Source organism: Aptenodytes forsteri, unplaced genomic scaffold, assembly GCF_000699145.1.
Source record: "Aptenodytes forsteri isolate BGI_AS27 unplaced genomic scaffold, ASM69914v1 Scaffold53, whole genome shotgun sequence".
NCBI lineage: Eukaryota > Metazoa > Chordata > Aves > Sphenisciformes > Spheniscidae > Aptenodytes > Aptenodytes forsteri.
In genome coordinates, this window is record NW_008795909.1 from 4,924,544 (window position 1) to 4,943,047 (window position 18,504).

Below are 18,504 nucleotides of genomic sequence, written 5' to 3' on the forward strand. Positions count from 1 at the left end.
GTTTTGGCATGAGAAGGGTGGCTACAAAGTAATGTCTCTATTTCACCTGGACTACTTGGGGTGCATTTCATTTCAAATTAACTTTGATGTTTCTCCCATTTGAATTTGCATTTACAAGGGAATCTGTGGCTGCACAAGAACAAAAACAGTGATTACATTGCTGTTATGAAAGGAAATAAAGGCTTGTGTCACCCGGGCTGCGCTGTCAGATTGGCTCCACAGGGCACTTCTGGTACTAAAAAAGCCACGAGCTGCAACTGCCAACATCAGACTGAACGGTGACATTTCCGCTGTGCACCTGAACTTACAACGTGTTACCTTGTTTGTTCCTACATGTGTACCTTACTATCAATATCAATCCGAGCAGTCTTTTGATGTCAGTCAAACACGGGTCTCTAAAGGGAAGTATGCAAGATTAAGTTCACTCGTGTCTTATTAGCCCACAAGGTTGAAAAAAAGTAACAACCTGGGACAGATGGGTGCAGAAAAATCTCAAATCCATTATGCACAGATCTCAATCACTGAAGCGCCTTCCAGGTAACACTGCCAAAGTTAAAAGAACACAACATGCATCTCCGTGGTTTGCTTTCTTAGCTAAATATATTCAAGCAGCACCGGTATGATAACACCGCACCAAGAGAATTCATACTTAAATTTTCAGACATCTGAAAGCTATAAGCAAATTGCACGAGCAAGGGTGAAAGATGTAATTGTGTGGCTGTTCCGCAGTAACTGTCCACGTATATGCTTCTACCTGCATCGACTACTAGACAAATAGACATGGAAGACAGACAATCATGTGACCTTGCACGGTGGGAGCCCATTCACCTCCCTAAACACCAAGATCCCAGGAAGAAATTGCTTTTTAATCTCTTGGCTGTTCACACAGATGTAGCCTGTTGCTTGCCACAGAAGAGCACAATACGGCCTGCCAAACTGAGGCCATTCCTGGTGCATCCTACCAGTTTTGGAGATGACCCTGTGACAAATTAGCTCTCTGTTGAACATCTGCATAGCCAGCCACGGAGAGGGTACAGCAGTGGGCCCTCAGCTACCTCGGCCGACATTAAGGCATGAGACAACAGCACCCTGTTGATAGGGGCCACGCTCATTTTTCCAAGGAAGCTCTGGACCCAGGAGTTATTCCCTTTTTTTTAATGGGAGTAGAAAGACAGAATCAAGATCCTACAGACCAAGTTCAGGGGAAAAATGGGTGCTGCCCTGTAAGCTCCTTCCTTATTTGTCAGGTAATACAATTCTCCAGTTTTCAGACTCTCTCCCCCATGTCAGTGCACGTGTATATGTACTATAAGGGCAGGAAGACAATAACACTGAAACAAAAGGCTCAAGGATTTTTTGATTTAAGCTTTAACAAAACCTGATTTTACAGCTACAAGCAAAGCTATTATTAGTTTACAGAGCAGGTATGCAGAAATGACAGTATTAGCATCTATTATCTTTCTAGTCTTTTAATACAATAACCACTTCTGAACAAAAGAGTACTGAATTTCAAAATCCTTGTATTAAGGTCAAAGAGTGATTCCAGTATTTAGGCACAAACCTAAGTGCATTTTTAATTTACTGACTTGCATTAGCCAGTTAGGGACAAAAGCTAAAAATAGGACTATTTTGTTAACATTTATCTATGTATTGCTAAGACAGTATATCTTCCAATTAAATGAAGGTAATTTTTTTCCTCTTGTCAGTTCAGGGAAAAGTGTTTTAACTTTTGGATACTCCTTGCATGCATCAATGCTGCCATCTCCTGGTCGGATTCATGTGGGAACCAGACTTTCCTGGTTGGTCTGACCGATGTCTCCACTGATCGTGAAGAATGAGCAGTGCAATTAAAGTCTCAAAAGTGCCTTAAAGTGAAGACAAAGCCTCTTCATATATACCGATTTAAACATTTTGTTTCAGTATATCTGAAACATGTTCCTACATGGCTGTAGCTAACAAAATAAGATCTGCTGCAAATAGCACCAGGAACCTACACAAAGCCTTTTGCATGGACTCATCTAAGTTTATTGGAAACACCTTATCTTAAAGCACTACCTTCTGCACAGGGGCCAATCCTACTTAAAGCTGGAGCAGCTGTTCAGAATTAGGCAGTACTCATCTAATTCATCAGCACAAGGCTACCGAGCATTTTTCTCTAGACAATAAGACAAGACACAATAAAAAAAGAACAAAGAGGGGATAGGCCTGCTTACAAGGGGGTTCAGTGCAAGTAAGTCATCCAGGCCTTGATGACTCAATAGCCAGGGAACTGCAAAAGCTACAAGATATACACAGCTCACTGTTCATCCAGGGAAACCAGCAACAAACAGCCTACTGTGAAAACGGCTGAAGAAAACTCCCAACCAAAAGGAGATTTTTTTTTTTTTTTTTTTAAATGATTTTGTGGTTAACGTGACAGAATCTGGAGTAGCTGGTTGGACTAGAAAGAACCCATTGCATTGCCACTGCAAATTCTGGAGTAAGCACTCATCTGCAAGCCGCCATGACACCACTTCTAGTTCACTAGCAGGTCCTTGCTCCTCTATCCAGTATGTTCTGTTCTTTAGGCAAAGCCAAACATAGACAATGACATCATCTTTAGAAAAGACCACAACTCCTCCTAGTCTTCAGAGATATATTATTATCCAAATATTAACATATCCCATTTAGATTAACAGCCTTTTGCTTCCATCCTTCGTGCTCCAGGCTAACCATTTTCTACATGACTGGTTTTGTAGGATTTAGAGAATCAAAGATAACACGTGCATTTGGTTTTAGGCACCTATACTACAGTTTGACCACTAACCCTGCAGGCATGATCTGTGCAGGAGATGTATCCGGAAACATTTGAAAGAGGACAGAGCAGGCGTTACAGTTGCTATTAAGGGCTTATGCTGGGTATTTAAACTGGGTTGATACATGGCAGGTTTTTCTCAGAACCAGGGACACAGCTGGTACAGCACTATTAGCAGCTTTGTACCTCTAAGGAGAGCAGCTTGAGAAAGCACTTCCTTATGCAGCCTGGCATGCACCTTGCACAGCTGATGATCTGACTCACACTCTTAAAAGCTCCCACAACCATACGGTCTGAGCACTTCTTGTCTTTAATAAGAGACAGATATTATCCATGCTCTTAAGACAGGCTACTGAAGGGCAAAGACTAAGAGCCCATTCTGCTAAGATGCTGGCACCTGATGTGCTCCTGGCTAAGAGCTGATCTATTCTCTGCACTAATCTGGGCTTGGGTGAGGATCAAGACCAAATTTTTTCCACTTGGTAATTAGCCAGCCATTCTGCTACAAGGCAGGAGAAGAGTAGTCTGAGGACAGAGAACTGTTCTGGAATACGTTAGTGGCTGGTGATTTAGGAACTCAGTGACTCCAAGCAAATCTCTGGCTTGCATGTCTAAGCCTGCTTTGAAAACTGGGTACAAAAACATGTGGTAAGCTCCAGAAAACTTTTCTGTGTGGCAGCTTTAAACCCTTTAGAACACTTTCTAAAGGATTTTAATTTTAAATTTCCCAAGCAGGAGGTTAGTTTTAATGACTTTGCCCGAGTAGGTTGGGAAGCTTTAATTGATGTTCACCATATAAATATAACTTAATACTTAACACAGAACTAAAGGAACATACCTGGGGAGAGTTACTCAAATGTCACTCGCATAAGTTTATTCTTGATCAAATAAGAACCTAATTTATGACACTATACAACTTTGTATCCAGAGAGCAGAGACTTTAAACTAAACTTCACAATACCTGTGCAAGATAATCACTAACCCATTCAGGAGAAAAAGCTGCTGCACAAAAATTACAACAAAGAGGCTATGACTTATCAAAGGACATATGTTTAGGCTGCAGTCAATCTCTCACCCCATTCTTGAAGGTCAAAAGGATTGCCTGCTCCAACATAATGTAGAAAGAGCAAGAAAAACAGAGCAACTCTAAAACCCCGTTCAAAGAGAAGCAGCAATAAAGATGTTTTTGGTGTTGTGGGGTGTTTGGGGGTTTTTTTTGGTTTTGGTTTGGTTTTTTGGAAGTTTTTTTTGGTTTTTTTAAAGTGCATTCTGCATTAGCCCTGGCCATGCTCCTGCAGACAAAAGCTACCTTATAGCTCAGGTTTGTTTTGTTGTTGTTTGTTTGTTTGGGGGTTTTATATTAAAAAAATGCTGCTTCCCGAAATAGGTTAATAAATGTGACAATCTGAGCATCTCAAATGCTACATCAGATGCTCCCTTCTAAGTAGGAAGTTACTATTTTTAATCTGAAACATGAAAAATGTCCTTTTCCATTCCTCAGATAACTGAATGATTAAAATAATAGGCGAGTCTAAAATTAAGAGATCTTAAATTGCACTGATTTCCTTTGGATCCTGAAAAAGGGGAAATTTCCCTCTTGATTCAAGTCAGAGGCTCTCAAAAAACCTTGAATTCAGCACTGCAGCTTTCCATGCTTCTCCAAACCCTGTAAGTTTATGTTTGGTTCTTCATATCTCACTGGGATTCTCGTCTCCAACCGAAGAGAAAAAAAAATGAACCTTTTCGATGCAATATTATGAGATTAGCAAAGTATTTCATCCTCCAAATAATTGTTTCTAAACTCTGATCACAACTCTTGGATTGGGAATGTTACATAGCAGGGGAAGTGTGGAGCATGAGATGAATCTGTAGACAGAAGATGAACTGCCTCACCCTTTCCACCACCAGGAAAATTAACAGAAAAGTAGAGAAACATGAAACACGCATTTGTCATTTGGTTTCATATTTTCTTTGAACAGAGAAGCCTGAACTGCTGCAATCATAGACCCATAACAGTGCAAACACCAGTAAACCTTCATGTAAATAATTGCTGCCCTTTTGACCAAGATCGAACAAAAATATACATTTCTATGGTCTGTAATTTGCTGTGGGTCACAACTCAAGTTGTGAACAAGTCTTTCCACACATGCTTGTCAGCAGGCTGTGCTACCTGCTAAAGCACAATTGAAGTGGAGAACTGAAGTGTTAACACCTATTTTAATGAGGAAATTGTCTCCAGGAGTGACAGAAACTGCCCAGTATATGTACTGTCCACTATCAGTTTCTGCTTTAAGTGCCAGCCCCAGAGAAAGAGTGTTCATTTTCAAAATAAAACCGCAGAATATGCTTATTTTCCCCTCCCACACTCACGCACAGCACAGACATGCCCTTCCAGCATAGTTAAATTCAGTCCTGTGCAAAGCTGCTGGGGTCACGAACAGGTGACTCCACTCCTAATTTAAACCCCATGGAGAGAACAAGTTTTGACTAATGGGCTCTGGATGGGAAAGTTTAGACAATGCCAAGCTCTTTGTCCCATCTTTTCCTCTGACTGACACAATAGGGCCTTCATTAATTTAACTGCAGCTCCCCTGTATGCTGGCAGGAAACATTTCTTCAAAGAGCAAGCTCACCCAGCAAGATCCCTCAGATCTCAGCACTTCCCAGAGCTTAAAAACACACTATTTCAGAGATGAGACCATTCACAGGAACTGAATGTCACAAGAATTTGGAAAAGCAGAGCTTCTGCACACACATATTCAACTTCCTCCAAGTTTCCACCTTAGATGACTTCACCTGGAATCTGCAGAGCTGTTTTGCAGACTGTTATTTCATCCTGTCATTGTCAAACCTAAGTCAACTCCTTATTATTGCTTTCCAGAGCTCCCTTCTTCCTGCTCCAGAGCATCATCTGCACCACCACACACTTCTTCCTTCACAATGGCCATCTTGGCTGAGCCTTTTCACTGCAGCTGCCTGAAGTCCTCAGCTGGCTCCTCGTCCATCACTTCAGTAGCCCTCTCAACACAGGCTTCTGCCCCTCTCTCAGATTTCCTTCCCGACATGTGGCTCTTCAGTTGCCCAGCTACATGCCCTACAACTCCTGCTGTGGGTTTCCTGCCTACCTCTCCATCAGCCATGTCAGATACACCTTAGAAAACTTGTCCTCAAACAGTGGAAATTTATGCTGAGTTCTCTTCACAGCAAGGAGAAACTGTTACCCCAATTATATCAGTTAACAGGCAAAGAACAGAGAAAGTTTGTGAAGCTGACAAGGCTAACACTGAACACTTCTTCACAGAAGTACTTCTCACTGCAGATGTTTTGCAAGTTTGTGCGCTTTGCATAACTAAACTAGTCTTTCACAGTTTAATCAATGTAGAGTTTTGTTTCCTTTTTAAAACTAAACCTAAAACTTACTGGAAGTGGCCTGCTGTTATGCACATCTCTTTTGTACTCCAGCACAAACTTAGTGTCCCACAGATCTTGAAGTTCCTCAGTACAGTCAGAAGGAGTTGGTTTAAACTCGAGTGGCAAAAATCAGACAGCTGAATAGCTTTAAAAAAAAAAATCTTCCTTAACCTGGTTGATGCTCGAATCATAAATTAGTACCACATTTAAACACAGAAAGCCTTAAAGCCGAAGAAGAGTAGACCCTTAATTCAACCTACAGAATTGTCTGCCTGATCCAATCTATCCCAGCAACTCTTCCACCACTGAGAGTCTGTTAAACTTCTTTTAAGAGGCTTAAGAAACTAATCACATCCACCAGCCAAACTGTTCTTTCAGCAAAAGTAGCATGGTACATCCCATCCAGCATAAAACTGTTTCCAAGGAGCCAAGTGGGGTCAGGCTGTGTTACAGGAGGACAAATGTTAATGAGATTCCAGGCAAGAGAACACAGGCAATATTTTCTGAAAACACATTAAGTCTCCTGTTGAAAGATGACTAGTATTTTACAATTTGCTCAGTCTCTTGGGGTTACATTGGCCCAGAACACGGAAATTTCAACTACATTGTATTTTATCAAGTATTTTCCTTTAATTGATCCCTTACTCTTTCCTACAGCCTTTTCACTTAAAGAATTACGGGCTTGTTCACATATGGAGCTATTCAGAAATAGTTATTCCTGACAAACCCTGTACAGAACCTTACTTTGGAATAAACTTACCTTAAACTATCTCAGACATTTCCAAAGCCGACTCTGGCAGAATATGTTGCAAGCCAGGAAATCCATCAGGAAATACTTCTAAATTATTTATTTCTCACTTACACTCTTTAACCCAAATTAGCTTTCCTCTATAGAGGACTTTGAGCTACAAATATTTCTACATCACCTGAATATCAGCCCTAGGACTGAAAGGAAAGAGATGACAACCATCAAGCTTCTACTCCTTACTGCAAAGTAGCATGTCCTCTAAGCCCTGAATTGAGTAGGTAACACAAAGCAATCTCGGAAGGGCAGCTGATGAAGAAGAGGCCAATACATACAGTTAACATAGAGCATACAAGAGAAGATCAGCGTGGGTGGCTGGTTAGGTGCTTGACAGTTCTTAATCTGCTGTTTCAGCCTTTAATTGTATGATGAATTTGTTGGCAGCATTTGTGGATTCATGCCTCCATTCATCTTTATTTACAACCAATTTTCAGCTGCAGCTCTAATTTGAGTTTCCATCCGCTCTAACTATGCTCCTTCTCCACTAGCCCTTAATGGCAGCAGTCTCACCTTCACAACCATCTTCCAACCACTGCTCAGCCACACTTCTGCATCAGGATTTGGCAAAAATCCTGCAGCATCTGTATTGCAGACGTGACCTCACCTAGATTAATTTATGAATATTTCAAAATCCACCATGATTAATTCAAAAGACCACCTACATTGCTGCACTCCCTACCATTGCTCATCTCGCCAGGGTCGACACGTTCCCCTTCTCAATGCCTATATATGCATCCAGATATGCACAGCACAAAAGACAGTCACACCTAAAATGACAGGCACTGATCAATGAAAATAGTAAAAAAAGCTTAAGTACCGTAGAAGAGGGCCCATCAAACTTTGACTGCTGTCAGACTTTGGATACTACTTTGAATACTACGGTCTGCCAGCCCATACTACACTGATTGAGAGGAGATAGGATGCAAAGCAGAAAATGCAGCTTTTTGTTTTTAAACAGTTTTGTCCATTTATTAGTTCAGTTCTTAGAAAAGGGATAGTTAAAAATTCAAAGCCATTAGCCCAAAGTCTAGACACAGTAAGTACTAAATCACTTCTTTGTTGCAGCAGACGATTGTTGATTTAGAAGCAACTCTCCCCAGAGTGTCAAACTTGCCTGTTGAACTGAAAAGCCATATCTTCCAACATGCAAGTTTTGGAGTTTCAAATAGCTAAAATCTTAACTCCATATCTGATATGAGCAGCTGTTTCAACTCTGTTAGATTGGGCTCCTGCAAGCTGATCTTCTAGGGCTTACTATGCTGTAAAGCCCTGACCAATTATCCTGCTGGAGATTCTTTCATGATATTACTCTGTGGATTTGTCTGACTCATGCTTCTGCCTCTTCCTCAGAACCAGCATTAATAGCAACTTTCTTCTCTGACCTAGCCAGTTACTCTCATGGAATTCATACCAATACACTTTTGGAGATTCCTGTTCTTCTATTAAACCGAAACTAATTAACTGTTTCAAAAGATACTGCCAGGGCGGAGGGAAGAAAGGGCTGATTCGTGGACAGAGAGAGACAACATGATGTTGTCTATCATGTCTAAAATGCCTTTTTGTTCCAGAAAAAAAACCCTAAAATAATATAAAACATGCGCTTTCCTTATTTTAATTAAAAGCACACTCAAAATGTCATTCTACAGAATCGTGATTTGTAAACTGTAAACTGGTTTGCATTTGGGCTTGCTTCTTCTAAGAAACAAGTTAGGACTAGTAGAGAAAGCTAGCTGAATTCCCCAGAAAGATAATTCCTGCATTAAGAAGCTTTCCTATTTGACACATCCCAACAGCAGATAAAAAAATTCCCAACTTATTAATACTGAGGGTCAGATGCTAATCACAGATGAACCACACACTTTGCTCTTATCACAAAAGTATCTTAAGTGGCAACACACTGGAATACACAACTGAGCTTGGAATTTCACCTTGAAGTACCTGTCCTCACCTTGCCCTGTGGAGCCACATGATCCCCTCTCCCCAGTGAAGTGACAAACTTTTGGATGTTTCAATTCAAATTGATTCAACATCCCTCCTTTCTCAAATTTTGGAAAAAAGTGAAGTGTGAGGCTATTCCAAAATCCTCCTTGCTGAGGACAGCCAAACCTATCGTCTTCGAAGGGAGCAGTCCCTACCTAACCATTCAGAGCTGTCTCAGAAGACAGCCGAGGTTTCCATCTTTTCCTATGAGGTTGATGCTCCACCAAAGCCTAGTACGTAGCCTGAGTTTTGGCATTCTTTCAGCCAGACCAGAAACACCTTTCTAGACCCATAAGCTTGTCCAGCATTTATACAATTCAAGGGACCACAGTGCAGAGACACTGAAGCAGAATGAAAACAAGCCAGATGAGGAACCTAAAGTATCATGGCTACATCAGCTTAAAAATTTAACAGGGAATGCAGGCATAGTGTCAATAATATGACTAGGCAGCTTTCAGGACCTGAGTTACTTTCTCTGTCTGGTGCTATGGCATACTCTGTAGACACACAACTTCATTGCAAGTAACCTGGGATCTGGCAGCTTTGGGGATGCACTGCACAGCGTCAACACACCTCCAGCACTGTAATCGTAAAGTACTCTGGAAACTTACACAAGGACAAAAGCAGCTCAATAACTTCAGCTGGTAATCTACTTCCAGAGCATGGTCATTACCGCTAGCTGCCAAAAGAACAGGACATCTACCTCCCATCCTGGTCCTCAGTCCTCCCTCACATTTTCTCTCACAAGTGAGCTGAAAGTCAAGGTAGCTTGCTTTCCTACAGAGTAGGGAAAAAAAAAAAAAGACATCACCAAAAATAGCCAATCAAAAATAAAAGGTCAGAAAGATAAGAGTGAACCTGATATTTACAAGCAACAGCCCAAAACTTTCACTAAATATCTTGCAAAGCTCAGATCGTAACCATAACAATATCTAAATATTAGATGGGAAAGGCTGTTGTCTGTTAGCTTCTCTAGAACGTGATCCAAACAACTTTATTCTCACCTCCACGGAAAAGCCAGCAGGATGTAAAACTTAACTGTGCTGAATCCAACCATTTTGGCACTCATGAAGAAAACCTCATCGGTCAAACCAGGATAATCTTAAACTTGTCGCATAAAACCATGTTTGCGGGAGGCTGGTGGGGGAGGCTCAGAGGGGGACGTCTCTTTATCAAAGTTCCTTGTAATTAATAGTATACACTGTCATATTAAACTGACATAAAAAATTCTGTACAAATCAATCTGGAGCTGTACAATTAACTCTGGATCTGCAAGACGCACCTGATTACTATTTAAAATGGGCACTAGGAGGTTAAAAATACTGCTCCTTCTCCGAGTTACTTACACTGCCTTAGAATATTAAAAGTAAAATTTTAGAACATCTGGTTTTCCTTTCCACTCCCTATGATATCATGTTTTCCAAGCACATTTGGCAGCTCACTGTAAAGATACAGGCAGACTAAACATACAGGGCAATGTAGAGTCAAGATGAAAAATTCCAAAGCCCTGGATGCAGTAAGTGTGTTTCCTATCTCCAAGTTTCAGTGACACAAGTGGTATAATAGAGTTTTCCCCCCCTCGGTAACTCATGTATTCTTCAAGCTTCTTCCCTGATGAAATGATATACCATGTATCTGCCCTCTAGAGTTTTGGCTGTGTCTTTGTAAGTAGTTTTTCATGTATTATGGTATATTCAGAGTCCCTATACAGCAAGATTCAGTTATAGGACAAAATAATTATGTTTAACAGGGTCAGATTTTGTATGTACTTCTCTTTATCTCACTCTGGGAGATGAGATTAGCCTTCTATATTCCTCCTGCCTAAAAGGAGAAAAAAAAAAAATCAAAAAAACCTCCCAAACCATGCTACAGCCACCGCCTTTTTACTGCTTTGTTTTGTGCCTCCTAACCTGGAACTGGGAAATTGGACCAAACCAGTTCCAGGGGACTATGTTTCCCATGAATTTACACAGGCTGTAAACAATACAGAAGAGTGGCTGGGGGAAAAACTAAGAGCTCCCATTTGACCAATTTCTGCTGTATATTTTAACATATCTTGATGCAACCTCTGCATTTTTTCCTCTTTACCTATTTTATTATTTTCACTAGGTCACATTCAAAACACAGATTAGTCAGCATTAGCATACCTTTAAGCTTAGCACATACTCACATTTTATTGATGCACAAGAAGGTAGCTGACTCATTTACGCTCACCAGTGAAGGAGCAGCAAACCGAGAAATCCAACATCAGTTTCTCGCTCTAAATCTTAATTTCTCCGTTTTGTAAAAAGACAGTTTGGAAATGCAAAAAGATGCCTTGGGAATCCTAACATGACAGAGTCTTTGGCTTATTATTTCATATTTAAAAGCAATTTATATCATAGTAATTATTAAAGTGTACAAAGAAGGAAAAGTATGTATTAAAAAAACCACTACTGACAAAATAATAGTCCCAGTGGTTATGCCCTGATTAAAACTTAATGACTAATCAATAAAACTATAATTACAACTTTCACCATGATGCAATTTGGAATAGTTTATATAACGTCTTAGCTGATCAATAGAAATATATAAAACAAATGTAGGAAGATCTTGCTTTGTACTATTTTTATTACAGGTTTGTTGTAGCAAATCTCTAAATCCCTATCTCAATTATTTTCGAGCTTAGTTCTCCCATCGCACCAAGGGGAGAAGAAAAGCTAGCAAAAAAGCAGAATCTTATTAGCTGAAAAATGGCTATTACAATATCACAGTTTCCACACCATAAAGTCAGATTGCCATTTCAATGGCTATCACTATCTCTCTCTGGCCTTAGAGTAGCAAGAGCCAAGCACACAAGACAGCCCTGAGCAACTCACTTAACTATGCTGCATCTCCGTTTGTCAGCCTGAAAATGAAAGCAGTAAGTGCCTGAGTTGTAAGGGTCACGAGACTACAGACCACCTTGGAAAAAATGGGCAACAGGTTCTGTAATCATGCAAGGAGTCATCTGGAGCCAACTGTTCTTTGGCTGCTGATGATTAAATTACCCAGTTACAGCTTTCTCACAGAATCCTCACAGGCAGAAGAGGTATACTATAAATAACCCACTCATGAAAGAGACTTTTTTTTCAGTGGATTTTATCGCAGAGCACTGGCAGCTCTTCATGAGCCTAATCGTCATTTTGCTTGATTCTGAAACAGCACTCAAGAAGCTTAAAACACCTCTTGGATCTCCTGTTCCACAAGATACCAGGCAAACAAGGAATTTAAGGGCTATGCATTGCCATAGTGGTGAAGAATCTCTTGCTGATTTCTAACAGCCTTTATATAATTTCCATGGAAGTAAATTCTATGCATTGCCTTAAGTTAGAAGTCATAACCTGACAGCACAGGCTCTAATCAAGATCAAAAAGAATCCACCTGAGGCAGCAACACAAATGTATCCCACCCAGCCCTAAATCTATCACCTTCTATCTACTCCTGCCTATAACCACTACCAGACTGGTTAGTACTGGTGCTGCATTCACCTATCTTCATGTGCTTGGTATGTTAAATTAAGTTCCCTGGCTAAGTCCCATTCAATCTAATCAGTATCATTTCCACAGAATAAAAATTACTTGGGAATCAAAGCTGAACCCACAGAGAGCAGGGAGAGCTGAACTGCTTCCCGTGGGAAGTAGCTAGGCTATGCTGCTATAATAGCAAGGCACCTGGTGCTAAGCTAAAATGGCATAGATCCCTCTGCACTCCTGGTGACTTGGGACCAACCTGCAAGTAAACTAAGCCACCACAGGGAGTATAAATACACAGCTACCTGTAATGGAGAGAAAGAAGCCAGTGTCACAAGACATGAAAAAAAATCAGTTAATAAAAGCAGAATATGGAACCACAGACACAATACATTTTTCTGCCCCACATCATGGGCTAAGTTTAAGTTGCAAAAGAGCAGAAAAGCTAGTTTCATACAGCCCATTTCCCTCCCCCAAACTTGTGGAGACACAGCAATTCGCACCCCATTTCATCACTGCAGTGCCAGGAAACACCCAGTGTGACAAAAGCAGGAGAAAGGAGGTGGACAGCGCTGGCAGGAACAGCAATGGACTGCTTACAGCTGAACACCCAGCCCGGAACACTGCCAAGGCACAGTGCCAACTCTGCAGTTAAAAACGAGAGGAGTATCTGGGGAAAGAAGGATTTTGCTGAACCCAGAATATATTTGATTCAGCTAACCCAAAGCAACCTTGCTCTTTGTTTGCAAATAACCCCAGAAACAGTTTTTAAAAAACACAATATTCAAGCTTCTAGGATAAAGCGTCTTCAGTATTTACCTACAGACAAGTTTGTGCCTGGATCAGACAGGAATGGTCTTGGTTTGTTTGACCACACGGAGAAGTGTTCTCTTTCAACACTTGCTACAGTCTATTTGCACAGGAAGTTCCTGTTACAGCGTCACGTACTAGCTCTTCCAGAGCTAAACTTTCAACTCTGTGGATCTACAGGTTGTCCAGTCACCCTGGCATTGCATGTTGGCAATGAAAGTAATTTTATGATCTTAAACTGGAATATAAAGTCACTTTCAAATACAGCCTTGACATTTCCTTAGTACTGAAAACTTTTCCTTCTCTCAAAGAAATAAAAAGAAAAGATTTCTAAGGAGCGGTCAATGTAAGCCAGGGAAACAGCCTAGATATACCAGATTGGAAAGTCATGAGAGCAAGAGATATTTTGTTACTTAAATTCAATAGGTTAATGCTATTTCATTTGTAACTTACAATATAAAACAAAACAACCACCCACCCACGCACACAATTTCTGCAAAGTCCATGCTGTTAACAAGGCAAGGGCAACCTAGGCATCAAAACAAGAGAGGCTTCTCTTGTGATCTTCCTTAATAATCATCTAAAGTGTTCAGCAGAATTTGGTCCCAATTATTCTGGGTACTGTATAAACCTAGGCAAAGCAAGCCATTACTAGCAGCTCCAGAACCTGCTATAAACAAAGTAATGGATTTAATGCATAAGAAACACAGCAACTTTTTGGAAAAGTGGGGGGAAAGAGTTTTCAAAAAGCTTGTATATAGAAATTACTTTCATTATTCATATGTATCTTTATCCTGCAATAACCCAACCAATACACTAAACTAAGGGCTACAGCTATCAGAGACCATGTGAGAAGCTGTCACTAAAATATACAGATGTCCATCCCAAGGAAAAAAGCTTCATTAGATTACCCATGACACTCTCCACTGAGACACGCTTCATCAGGAAAGCATTACACATTGTTTGGCAAGTGAAGTTACACCACTGCCAGTTGCCCTATACTGTCACATCACTTGGTTCATCCACTAGGAGAGTCTGTTTAAAAATACAATAAAATATTTTGTTCAATAGTCTTGGCTGAATGTGAATGCATGGAGGGAAGGAGAGGGAGATAATTATTTAATTAGTTAATACTGGTTCTTACATGTCAAGGTGAATGGGTTTCAGATGATGACACCTACCTACTGTACATATAACATCAATGTCTTATGGCTATTTTTAAAATAAAAATCCTTTCCATGACTACTCCACATGAAGCTGAAAGGCTGTAAAAGCCTTTCTTGAATGTTAACACTGACACACAATCACTACAATGTGAAGATGTATTCATGTTTTGGAACAATCCACATCTCCACTATCTACTGACTTCGCAAGATCAACCAATAGGCCTACTAAGAATTGTTACTAACCGATTTATTCACTTTAAAACAATCCTTACAAGTGCCAACACTTCATTAAAAAATAAGTAATATTTTTATAAGAACTGTCACAAGTACAAAGATGGTCAACAACCAAAAACGTAAGATATGACACCAAGCCTGAGTTTTCATAATTGAATGGTTTCCTCTCCTCCCACAGACACACAATATATGAACTTATTTCTTACCACTTCCCCAAGGCAGGCAGCCACCATGTGTGTTGCTGGAGTCAAGTAAGATGTAGAGCCATGGTGCAGCATGGATTTCACATTCTCATAGGTGATAAAAAACGCAGCAGCTGAAATTCAAGAATACATGCAGTCATTTTAACTGTTCCTCCATCACAGAACTAGCACAAAAACATTTAGAGGTGGATTTTGTCACCTATTATTCTGCAACTGTAGTTGAAAACAGGAAATTTTTGCCCCAAAACAGTACAACAGTATCAACACAATCTGTGGGATAAATCTTTCAGAAGTTCATGCTCCTGACTATCACTGGCAAACCTCCCATTAATATCAAAGGCATCAGGACTTAAAGCCATATTTAGTATTGAGGTAAGGAAAGATGTGTTAATTAGTCATGAACGTCCAGTACGTTTTGAAAATAAAGGTATCTTCCATATTCATAGATAGGAAGGGTAGAGAGGAGGTCGTTTGGTTGAATTGGATGGATGGTCTTTATTTGGGGGGGGAACCAGACCAAATCAGTTGATTAACTGAAAAGAAAAAAAACAACCCAAAAATCATCAAGGTGCTTGATACAAGTCTGCTACTCTGCAATATGCAAAACTGTTTCAGTAGCAGTTATTAATAACTTCTTAGTAGCTATCATCAGTTTAATATTTTGCACTTTAGCTCCATGAAAAATTCTTCCAAGTTTCTGAAGGACTCGTAAAAGTCCTGTCCAGTGAACAAGAAACATACAAAACTAAACTGAGCATAGCAACATGAGCTGTGTTTATTCACTCCTACAGTCAATTACAAAGGCACTTACACCTTAAGGGTTACTCCCTCTCCTAAAGATAATTTCAGTTCTCAGTCATACGTTGGAAAGATAAAACCAGAGTTCAGATTTTGAAGATGTAAATCCTGAAAAAACTGACATGTCTTGCGGGCAAACAGATTTTAATTGTAAAGAAGGGCTATGTGAATTGCCTTCTGCTAATCAAAAGATGCTTATCACCTCAAAAGGAGATAACAGAGCAGACAAGATAAAGAACTGATTTTTTTTATATCATCTTATGAAGGACATCAAACATCCAAAGGTGTCAGTGGATTTGTCAGCAAAGTTCTCCTAACATTTACTACTGACAGCATAGCTTGCTGCTTTTTTATCCCTCCCTACAAAGACAAAATGGACAAAGGCATTAGGAATTTTAGATGCCTTTTCTCTGCAGGGACTACAAGCATTTACTTTTTTAAAGCCTGGCTTTCGAAAGTATTCCTGACATCTTCTCATTTTAAGTGTTGTAGTTGTTTCTAGGGAGAAAAAGATGGGCATAGCATCCCCAGGGCAATTAGCTCGAAGACCTCCAGTGCTCCAGCACTTTGAATTTTGATTCATTTCCAATACCATGAAAGAACAGGTCATGACAAAAGTGTCCAGGGCAAGCAAGACTCAAGCCCTCTTTGGCACCTGGAAATGCTTTAGGGTGCCCCTATAAGTAAGGACAGGCTTATAAGACATATCCAGGAACGCTTCCAAGGAGTAAGGGTTGCTTTTCAGAGTAAACATGCAGCAGCCTTCATTCCAGGCTTGCTCAAAGAGTTTGTTCAATACTGTACAATTCTAGAAACTGTTCTTCACAGCTGGACATGGACTCACAGAATCCAAAGTCACCTGCAGGAGAGGAAGCCACAGACATGAATGTCCTATACTACATAAGTTCGCACTTAAAGAACACAAAGCATAATCCAAAGAAAATTTACCATTTGGAAAGGATCCTATAGCAGTGGAAGGGACACCAGCATAGATGCCATGAAAACCACCAGCCTTCCGAAATCCTTGAGGGCTCTGCAGTCTTGTTTTTACAGTATCCAGGGGAAAAAGGATCAAGTCAACACAGACACCAGCAACTCCACCAGCCTTCAAGACAAAACCATGGAGTAAAGTGCATTGATATTCATAAGGGTGAAGCTGTGGTGCTTATGTGAGTAACTGAGGCATGCCTAAACCAAAGCACTACTGACTGTACCCTTTCTGAGGCCAAAGTATAAACTGATAGTCTTACACAGACCTCAGTAGCTTCTATAGCTATAACAAGGAAGCTTCAATAAAAGAAAGTAATAGATATTACAACTTTTAAATCACTTTTAAGGTATTTTCAAAATAATCTCAGTGTTTTGAAAAGTACAAGCAAAGCAATGCAACACTTACCCACTACACATAAAAGCAAGACAGTGAATGCCACTTATCAAGATGACACAGCACAGAATGACCAACACCTAGGAAGTTGTGCGATAAGATCAGGGAAAGACAGAAGCAATTCTGCTCTCCCCCCCCCCCCCCCACAAGCATCTCTAGAAAGCACATTCACATTTTTCTAGCAAACTTCTTCATTTAAAGTGTTACCCCCCTATTTCCTTTGTTGAACAAAGCCCAAACTAAAACTGCTTTATTTTCTCTTGCTGACAAAAGCTTATAGGAAAAAAAAATAATATTGAATAAAGATGTTTTCAAAGTCATAAGGAGAAGGGGAAGGTTTTTATCCAAAGCAATTCTTGAAACCAAACCCTAAAAAAAATAGTTTCAACTAAAGCTCAATCTAAAGCTCCATTGTCTGTGTTTCTAGATGACTTCTTTTAAGCTTCTCCAGGGCACAGCTGATCTGTAGAAAAGAATTACTCGTCAAAAACAGGAGGAGGAGACCGAAATAAATAGAAAAATTCATTTCAGAAAAAGAAAAGAAAAAATATCAATAGTCAGCATTAATTCATTATGAGACATTATTTAGATGCACTGTTATTCAGAATAGAAAACAGTTTGAAGTCTACCCCATATAGAACAGTGCACAAGAAACAGCTGCTCAGATTTTTAACTCTTCCTGAAAACACATCACAGGTGTTATTCTGATTTTTTTTTTTTTCAGGGCCAACAGAGAATTCAGAGAGGTGTTCACTATCTACTACTAAAGTTTTAATCAATAAGTTAATTACTCTTTTAATCTAGTTGGCTATTTTGCATGCATTGATTTTTCTTTACTCTTTTTCATCAAAATCCTTATCTGCTCAAAATAACATTGATCAGATTTAATCAGATTTAATCTAGCCATCTGTTAAGACATGAATCAAAAGTTACTAATTGCTTCTTTAGTTTTCAAAGTTCTGTATCTTAAATGTCATTTAAATTCATGAAGCAGCTAATAGAGCACCTGCCAGAGGGCGACGATACCTGTGCGCTTACGCCATCTGCAGCAAAACAGTAATGATTTTTAGATAATAAGACAACTAAAACGCACCTTCTCCACCACCTTTCAGTAACGGTAGCGTTATCAGAAATTGAACAGCTGAAAAACCTTTACCGGGAGTTGGACATACCCGTTAAACTTAACTCCAGCAAAACGATTAAATAAAACCAGGACCTAATTCAAACGCATTGAACCGTGATCTTGCGGACGGCAGCCGACTGCCCCTGGAGCATTTGGGGCAGGGACCTGAACTCTGCCAGCAGGCGCCGGCCTGCAGCTCTCCCCACGCCAGCCCAGGGCAGCGTGTCCATGCTTTTCCACGCAGAACCGAGAGGGAGCGCTGGGTATTTCCAAGGAGGCCCCTAGCTATGCAGACTGGCAGCTCT

At 40.1% G+C, this 18,504-nt stretch overlaps 1 protein-coding gene across 1 annotated transcript in view; it reads right to left on the reverse strand.

Annotated features, from left to right (window-relative positions):
- Positions 1-18,504, reverse strand: part of SLC25A26 (solute carrier family 25 member 26) — a 96,205-nt gene that overhangs the window by 73,111 nt on the left and 4,590 nt on the right. Inside the window, exons 2-3 of the mRNA XM_009284511.1 lie at positions 16,641-16,848; positions 14,898-15,007 (exon numbers count right to left, since the gene is read on the reverse strand). Coding sequence (XP_009282786.1) covers positions 14,898-15,007; positions 16,641-16,848 — 318 coding nt within the window. The remainder of the gene's footprint in view (positions 1-14,897; positions 15,008-16,640; positions 16,849-18,504) is intronic.